Raw genomic sequence first — 9,618 nt, 5'->3', positions numbered from 1 at the left:
TATAATAGCGGACTGGAATTCTTCTTTTTCTTCTTTTTCTTCTTCTTTTTCTTCTTTTCCTCCTTCTTCTTTTTCTTCTTCTTTTTCTTCTTCTACTTCTTTTACTTCTTCTTTTCTTATTCTACTTCTTTTTCTGCTTCTTGCAGGTCACGGCAGATGTTTTTATTCGGATACAAATAGATACATTGTTGCAATCGCAATACTTTTCATATAAAATATAATAGCGGACTGGAATTCTTCTTTTTCTTCTTTATCTTCCTCTTCTTTTTCTTCTTTCTTTTTCTTTTTTCTTCTTCTTCCTCTTTTTCTTCTTCTTTTTCTTTTTCTCCTTCTACTGTTTCTTATTCTTCTTCTTTTTCTTCTGCTTCTTTTTCTTCTTCCTCTTGTTTTTCTTCTTCTTTTTATTTTTATTTTTCCTTCTCTTTTTTTCCTCTTCTTTTTTTCTTCTCCTTTTTTTTCCTTCTTTTTCTTAGTCTTCTTCTTCTCATTCTTCTTTTTTTTTTCTTCTTCTTTTCTTCTTCTTTTTCCTCTTCTTTTTTTTCTTCTTCTTTTTCTTCTTCTTTTCTTCCTCTTCTTTTTCTTCTCCTTCTTTTTCTTATTCTTCTTATTTTTCTTCTCCTTCTTTTTTCTTCTCCTTCTTTTTCATCTTTTTTTTTTCCTCTTCTTCTTTTTCTCCTTCTTCTTTTCTTCTTCCACTTTCTTCTTTTTCTTCCTTTTCTTTTTCCTTCTTCTCTTTTTCTCCCTCTTCTTTTACTTCTTCTTTTTCTTATTCTTCTTCTTTTTCTACTTTTTGCAGGTCATGGCTCATGCGCACATTTTTTATCGGTAAAACGATCGGCCGATTTGCCCATCATTGCCAGGAAAATCGTCCAATCGTCAAAATCGGCCACAAATTTTCCAACTTTACCAATTAAAAAAGTGCCAAAACCCCGAAAAACGGCTGACCAATTAACCCACTAACGGTGCGAAAATCGGCCAATTTTCAACCTGTCTATGGCCTGCATTAATCTGCAAGTGTGTCTGTACCATCCTTCCCCTCTACACTGGGAGGAACCCTAACAATCCTCCCAGCTGGGATTAGGATAATATTTGAGTCCGGAAAAAAAACTCATTATGGATAAATAAAAAAAAAAGTCAGCGACTAATTAACATTTCCAAACTTTAATGTGTAATCTACTGATGCAGATGGAGCAGGGCACACATTTTGGTCTAGAGAGAAATAAAAGTTATTATCGGATGTCTTTACAGTATGCTGGTGACATTTCCACCGTGCTAATTTATGGAAGAGAAGACGCGGCACAAGCTGTTCAAAAAAAAAAAAAAAATCACACCATAAAAATAGAAGGAAGATCAAATTGAATTTGTTTAAATGTTGAACGGTAGAACAACTCAGGGGTGTAGTTATAAAAAAAAGAAAAAAAAAACTGCATATCAGTTCGCCTGGTGAAAGTGCTGGTACCTAGCTTATCTGGGGTACAAATGTTATTAGTCTCTTCCCTGTGCTAGCAAAGGTTTTCTGTTGATTTAAAATGGAAAAAAATAGCATTTGGCCAGTAGATCTCCTTAGTGACACTTAGTGCCATCTAGCGGCCAGATGGGGTACTTTCTGTTTTAAATCAATGAAAGACATTTGACTGACACAGAAAATTGCTTATTACCACTTCCAGTCCGGACACTTTTATCCCCTTCCTGTCCAGGCCAATTTTCCGCTTTCAGCGCTATCACACTTTGAATGACAATTATGCGGTCATGCAACACTGTACCCATATGAATGTTTTAGCATTTTTTTGACACATAAAACTTTATTTTGGTGGTATTTATTCACTTCTTGGATTTTTATTTTGCAAATAAATTATCTTTCTTCATAAATCTTGGTCAAAATTTATTCAGTTATCTTTTTAGTAAAAAAAAAAAAATAATAACCCAAATTAGTTTATAACCAAAAATTATAATTTTTGAAACATTTTTACATTTTTATTTTATTTTTTATATTATTTATGTTTTTTTTTTTTTTTACATACTATCACCCTAGCAGTACAGTGTCACATAGTGACACTGTACTACTTGTGGGGGGGTAATGAAGTGTTTTTTTTTTTTTTTTTTACATTGATTGCTTTTGCACCCATAAAAAAACCATCATTTATCCTTCTCTCTGGCTCCATTCTTGCAGCCATTGAGAAATACTTTGAGAGCTGTGATTGGTCATTTTTTAGTACTTTTTTGAGACAGATAAAACTTTATTTTGGTGGTATTTATTCGCCACTGGGATTTTTATTTTTTTTGCTATATAAATGAAAAACTCCCAACATTTTGAAAAAAAGTGTATTTTGAAAGTAAATAATCTTTCTTCATAAAAATTGGCCAAAATTTATTCAGTTATCTTTTTAGTAAAAAAAAAAAAAAAAAACCCAAATTAGTTTAAAACCCAAAAATTATAATTTAAAAAAAAAATTGTTTTACATTTTTATTTTATTTTTTTATACTATTATTTATGTTTTTTTTTAACATACTGTCACCCTAGCAGTACAGAATATCCCTGTACGAAGTGACCTCTGTGATCACAGATTTCACAAGTAGTAAGCAATGATGTCAGAAGTGCCATCTTGCTTACTACAGTACTATTCATGTGATCACTGATCGGCCAATCAGTGATCACATGATCGGGACATCGCACAGAGGTCCCGTACAGTGATCGGTGTTCTTCTGGACACAGCGGGTACTGTATTGCGGTGCTGCGTGCTCCCAGGGAGAGCGCACAAGCAGGGAAGTGGGGAGGACAGTTATAAATGGCCACCCAACCCTGCACTGCTCCCGTCTGGCTGGTTATCTACATGGGTTGGATGGGAAGTGGTTAACTCCAAAAGACATGCTGGCAGGATAATTGGCTCCTGTCTAAATTGTCCCTAGTATGTGTATGTATGAATGTGAGTTAGGGACCTTAGATTGTACACCCCTTGAGGGTTAGGGACTGATGTGAATGTACAATATATATGTAAAGTGCTGTGTAAATTGACGGCGATATATAAGTACCTGAAATAAATAAATAACTAATTAACATTCACTCATGCAATGAACAATGCAAGTCGCTGGGGGACTTGCCATGCAAAGGTTTTTGCAAATATACTCCTCTGTGTATTGGTAGACAACCTAGAACATTGTATCGTGAACGTTGACAACTTTCATGGAAATATGACACAGCCAGTTTACTTTAGCTGCAGGGAGGGTCAGGATCATTGAGTCCAAAAATAATCTTTCACTAGAAAGGCACCTGACCATAACTATCTAAATGATCTTGAATGCAATGGACTTTCATCTTTTTTTTCAACCCGACTATGTAACTATATAATTAAATTAGTATTATTCGTAATATTATTATTATTCAGATTATTATTATCTGGGGTCCTGCTATAAGGAAATATGTAATATATGACAATATTAGTAGTAGTAGTAGTAGTATTGTTACTATTAGTTTTATTATTATCAATAATATTATTGTTATAAGATAGCAGAACTCCAGATAAGTAAATAATAATAATTATTATTATTGAAGACATTATTATTATTATTATTATTATTATTAATCTAGGCTCATACTATAATATACAGAAATTATTATTATTATTATTATTATTATTATTATATTATCTAAGATATTATTATTTTTATCTGGGGATCTGCTATATTATAAGGCAATATAGCAATAATGATAATAATTATTATTACTTATCTGGAGTTTTGCTATAATATGTAGACATTCTTATTGTTTAAGGCATTATAATGATAATAATAACAATAATGATAATATTATTGTTGCATCTTTTTTTCATTTTTTATTATTGTTATTATCTGGGGTCCTGCTATAAGGAAATATGTAATATATGACAATATTATTATTAGTAGCAGTAGTTGTAGTTTTATTGTTATTATTATTTTTATTATTATCAATAATATTATTGTTATAAGATAGCAGAACTCCAGATAATAAGTAAATAATAATTATTATTATTATTGAAGACATTATTATTAATCTGGGGTCATGCTATAATATACAGAAATTATTATTATTATTATTATTATTATTATTATTATAGTATCTAAGATATTAATATTTTTATCTGGGGATCTGCTATATTATAAGGCAATATAGCAATAATGATAATAATTATTATTACTTATCTGGGGTTTTGCTATAATATGTAGACATTCTTCTTATTTAAGGCATTATAATGATAATAATAATAATGATAATATTATTGTTGCATCTTTTTTTCATTTTTTATTATTATTATTATTATTATTATTATTATTATTATTATCTGGGGTCCTGCTATAAGGAAATATGTAATATATGACAATATTAGTAGTAGTAGTAGTAGTATTGTTACTATTATTTTTATTATTATCAATAATATTATTGTTATAAGATAGCAGAACTCCAGATAAGTAAATAATAATAATTATTATTATTGAAGACATTATTATTATTATTATTATTATTAATCTGGGGTCATGCTATAATATACAGAAATTATTATTATTATTATTACTATAGTATCTAAGATATTATTATTTTTATCTGGGGATCCGCTATATTATAAGGCAATATAGCAATAATGATAATAATTATTATTACTTATCTGGGGTTTTGCTATAATTGTAGACATTCTTCTTATTTAAAGCATTATAATGATAATAATAATAATGATAATATTATTATTGCATCTTTTTTTATTTTTTATTATTATTATTATTATTATTATTATCTGGGGTCCTGCTATAAGGAAATATGTAATATATGACAATATTATTATTATTATTATTAGTAGTAGTAGTAGTAGTAGTAGTAGTAGTAGTAGTTGTAGCAGTAGTTGTAGTTTTATTGTTATTATTACTATTTTTATTATTATCAATAATATTATTCTTATAAGATAGCAGATAACTCCAGATAATAAGTAAATAATAATATAATTATTATTATTACTGACATTATTATTATTATTATTATTACTCTGGGGTCATGCTATAATATACGGAAATTATTATTATTATCATCATTATTATTATACTAGTATCTAAGATATTTTTATTATTATCTGGGGATCTGCTGTATTATAAAGCAATTTAGTAATAATGATAATAATTATTATTACTTATCTGGGTTTCTGCTATAATATATAGATATTGATGATAATAATAATAATAATAATATTATTGCATCTTTTTTTTCAACCTGACTATGTAACTATATAATTAAATTAGTATTATTCATATTCATATTATTATTATTATTATTATTATTATTATTATTATTATCTGGGGTCCTGCTATAAGGAATTATGCAATATATGACATTATTATTATTATAAGTAGTAATAGTTGTAGAATTATTGTGACTATTATTTTTATCATTATCAATAATATTATTCTTATAAGATAGCAGGACTCCAGATAATAAGTAAATAATAATAATTATAATGATTATTATTACAGACATTATTATTATTATTATGTATCTGGGTCATGCTATAATATACAGAAATTATTATTATTATTATTATTGTTATTGTTATTATTATTGTTAGTATTATTATTAGGCATTAATATTATGATTTTTTATCTAGGGTTCTGCTTTAATATAATTAACAAAATACTTCTGTAAATACGCAAGCTGACATTTAAAGTTATGCAGACAGTAAACGACGTAAGCAGTGTTTTGTTATATTAATCTGCAGTTCATATTAATGAGGGAGGGAAGGACAATTACTGGGTGAAGCGCGGGAGATGAGATTCATCATGACAGATGGGGATTCCAGGATGTAAATTTCCACAAAAAAAAAGGAAGAAAATTAGAGGAGCGCTTGATGGTGGAACCATGAACCTGTTTGTTATCTCTTGAGAAGCAACTGGAGTATATTTTTAGTAAGCTCCTATTTTTGGCATATGTTTTAGCGTTGTTGTTGATATTTATAATGCTCACATTTGACATGGCTTGCTGTGACATAAGACCACTATTGAAAAAATGTGTTTCTATCAAACGTACAGTCTGCTGGTACTGCTAGATAATACCCACAACAAATCTTTTTTATATATAAAATACTGTGGCGCTAAATCCTACAATATATCGAAAATGTATGTGCTAAATGCATGCAGGGGTGGACTGACAACTCATGGGGCCCCCGGGCAATAGGGGATTATGGGGCCACTGTGTCCTTGCCCACACTCAAAAAAGCCTATAAAAAAGGTACCAGGGGCATCTCATGGGGCCCCCTACTGACCCCAGGCCCTCAGGTAGTGCCCGAGTGCTCGAATGGTCAGTCCGCCCCTGATTGTATGTATACACTCTGTGTTAAATATACTCTGCTCACTCATAACATTCTGACCACCGGCCATAACCCATCGGGGCACGCCATAGACCTCTAAGGGTATGCTGTGGGATCTGGCACCAAGCTGTCAGTAGCAGATCCTTTAAGTCCATGAATCAAACTTGTTTTTCCAGCAAATTCCACAGATGCTTGATTGGATTGAGATCTGGGGAATTTGGAGGCCAAGTCAACACTTGGAAATCGTTGATGTGTTCCTCAAACCGTTCTTGAATTCATACTGAGGCATTCGCACCATTTTTTTTTAATAAATAGTCTCAACAGAGTGCACGTTTTTTTCAGACCCTGCCTGGTAGACCTGCAGTGAGATATGATGATCAATAGGGCACAACCATTGTGTAGCACTGCTAGGCGGAATGCATGGTAGTAAGAAGCAAAGACTGCATAGGTAATGAGATATATATATATATATATATATATATATATATATATATATATTTATTTCCTACCTATACAGTACATATACATCATATAACAAGATTTTTAAAACATTAACACACTGATATGTTCACGTAAATTACACTGATCACTGTCCCATGCACTGCATATCTAAACAATATTAACCAGACTAATGTTTTCCTTTAGTAAGGCAGCACAAAGAATTATTATACAGGATTTATATATTATTATTATTATACAGGATTTATATATTATTATTATACAGGATTTATATATTATTATTATTATACAGGATTTATATATTATTATTATTATTATACAGGATTTATATATTATTATTATTATACAGGATTTATATATTATTATTATTATACAGGATTTATATATCATTATTATTATACAGGATTTATATATTATTATTATACAGGATTTATATATTATTATTATTATACAGGATTTATATAGCGCCAACAGTTTGCTCAGCGAATAATGATGGTCTGCAAAAAAAAAAAACTATACCAACCAATCCGAATTTATCCATTAATGACCAAATGAAATCACGCTTTTTTGCATGGCTAATTTCACTTTGCTAATCATGATGACTTGTTCTGCCCTGGTGTTAAAATGAAATCTTACTTTACATTGTATCCTTCCAGTCAATAAAGTGAATCAAAATATTCCTTGATCTCTTTTGGTCCCTTGGAGCAAACTTCAATTGGAGGACGTTGCAGTGGATTTCCTTCCAAATTACAGGAGCAATAATTGTATCCCCAGTCCAACATAGTAAGATTTCCGAAATCCACAGGAAGTTCCTGCAGTTCATTGCTCCCCAGCCACAGACAAGACAATCTTGTTAGGCAGCAGAATTCTTCTGGGAGGAATTTGATACAATTGAGCATCAGTAGAAAGGTTTGCAGCTTTCTCAGTTGTTTAATGCTGGGCGGGATGGTTTCTATTTGATTGTCGCTGATGTCTAGAAACATTAAGTTTAGGAGCTGACAAATCACCACGGGAAAGTCTGTAAAACCGTTATTGGCCAGATGCAAACTCTGCAGATGTTGAAGCTTCGCCAGTTCTGCGGGTAAAACCCGTAAAGAGTTATTGCTCAAAGTCAGTCTCCGGAGATTCTTCAGATTCCCAATCTCTGGTGGGATTTCTCCAAGCTCGTTGGTGTCCAAATATAGGGTCGTCAAGTTTGTCAAGAACTGTATTTCCTTCGGGATGATATTCATGTGGAAAGAGAGGTTGTTCTCCCTCTCCGGCGTCATCTTTAATATTTGCAGATCTTTGAATGTAAAGATTTCCAAAGGGGGGCAGGAGAGCTCCTTACCCTCAATCTTGACCTTCTGTTGGACCTTACCACTTAAAGTCTTTTCTGAAAGTTTTTTCCAGCCTTGCCCAAAGCTGGAGAGTGATGAGGTTGACAAAGCTCTGTTCATCGTGGCGTTGATAACATTGATCTGAAAATGTCTATTTCTCAAAGTAACGTATAGACCTTCTGTTGGACCTTACCGCTTAAAGTCTTTTCTGAAAGTTTTTTCCAGCCTTGACCAAAACTGGAGAAGATGAGGTTGACTAAGCTCTGCTCATTGTGGCGTTGATAACATTGATCTGAAAATGTCTATTTTTCAAAGTAACGTATAGACCTTCTGTTGAACCTTACCGATTAAAGTCTTTTTTGAAAGTTTTTTGCAGCCTTGCCCAAAACTGGAGAGCGATGAGGTTGACAAAGCTCTGCTCACCATGGCATTGATAACATTGATCTGAAAATGTCTATTTCTCAAAGTAACGTATAGACCTTCTGTTGAACCTTACAGCTTAAAGTATTTTCTGAAAGTTTTTTTCCAGCCTTGCCCAACACTGGAGAGCGATGAGGTTGACAAAGCTCTGCTCACCGTGGCATGATACCATTGATCTGAAAATGTCTATTTTTCAAAGTAACGTATAGATCTTCTGTTGGACCTTACCACTTAAAGTCTTTTCTGAAAGTTTTTTCCAGCCTTGCCCAAAACTAGAGAGCGATGAGGTTGACAAAGCTCTGTTCACCGTGGCGTTGAAAACATTGATCTGAAAATGTCTATTTCTCAAAGTAATGCATAGATCTTCTGTTGGACCTTACCACTTAAAGTCTTTTCTGAAAGTTTTTTCCAGCCTTGCCCAAAACTGGAGAGCGATGAGGTTGACAAAGCTCTGCTCACCGTGGCATGATATCATTGATCTGAAAATGTCTATTTTTCAAAGTAAGGTATAGATCTTCTGTTGGACCTTACCACTTAAAGTCTTTTCTGAAAGTTTTTTTCCAGCCTTGCCCAACGCTGGAGAGCGATGAGACTGACAAAGTTTTGTTCATCGTGGCTTTGATGACACTGATCTGAAAACGTTTCTCTCTCTCAAAGTTTTTTATAGCAAGAGTCTCAGTCATAAAGCTGGTTTGTTTATTTGTTTGGCAATTAAAGCCAGCATGTAAGTGGTAAATTGAATTGCCCATATTAGATTTATGTTCTGGTTGTGTTTTGTCTATTATTCTTTTTGTGACAGTTGCTAAGATACCAGTAATTCCAAAACCCTTCCCAAGATCTACTTTTAGAAAGTTGAAGTATGGCTATTACAAAGCCTTGCGGAGAAGTTTGCAGTGTGTTGTTCGGTATGTTTGCTTAAAAGTTTAACTGTTGTATTAAACAAAATAAAGTATTGTGAAGACGGCGGAGTCACTAATCGCTAAATCCATTGCAAACATGTTTCAGTGTTTGGACGAATGAACGATACCCGGGAGACGTCAGAAGATTAAATGGAGCGAAAAAGGAAAGTTTTCTTCTTTCTTTACAGTGAGCAGCAAAAG

At 32.0% G+C, this 9,618-nt stretch overlaps 1 protein-coding gene across 1 annotated transcript; it reads right to left on the bottom strand.

Moving 5' to 3' along the window:
• Positions 1-7,212: 7,212 nt before the first annotated feature.
• Positions 7,213-9,241, bottom strand: LOC149444347 (uncharacterized). Its single transcript, XM_089654626.1, has one exon. The coding sequence runs from the start codon at positions 8,216-8,218 to the stop codon at positions 7,436-7,438; it is 783 nt and encodes a 260-aa protein (XP_089510752.1). The 5' UTR covers positions 8,219-9,241; the 3' UTR covers positions 7,213-7,435.
• Between the last annotated feature and the right edge of the window lie 377 nt (positions 9,242-9,618).

Source organism: Staurois parvus, unplaced genomic scaffold (genome assembly GCF_062004578.1).
Source record: "Staurois parvus isolate SC_StPar_1 unplaced genomic scaffold, SC_StPar_1.0 ptg000783l, whole genome shotgun sequence".
NCBI classification, from domain to species: domain Eukaryota; kingdom Metazoa; phylum Chordata; class Amphibia; order Anura; family Ranidae; genus Staurois; species Staurois parvus.
This window is presented reverse-complemented; position numbering and strand designations above follow the sequence as displayed.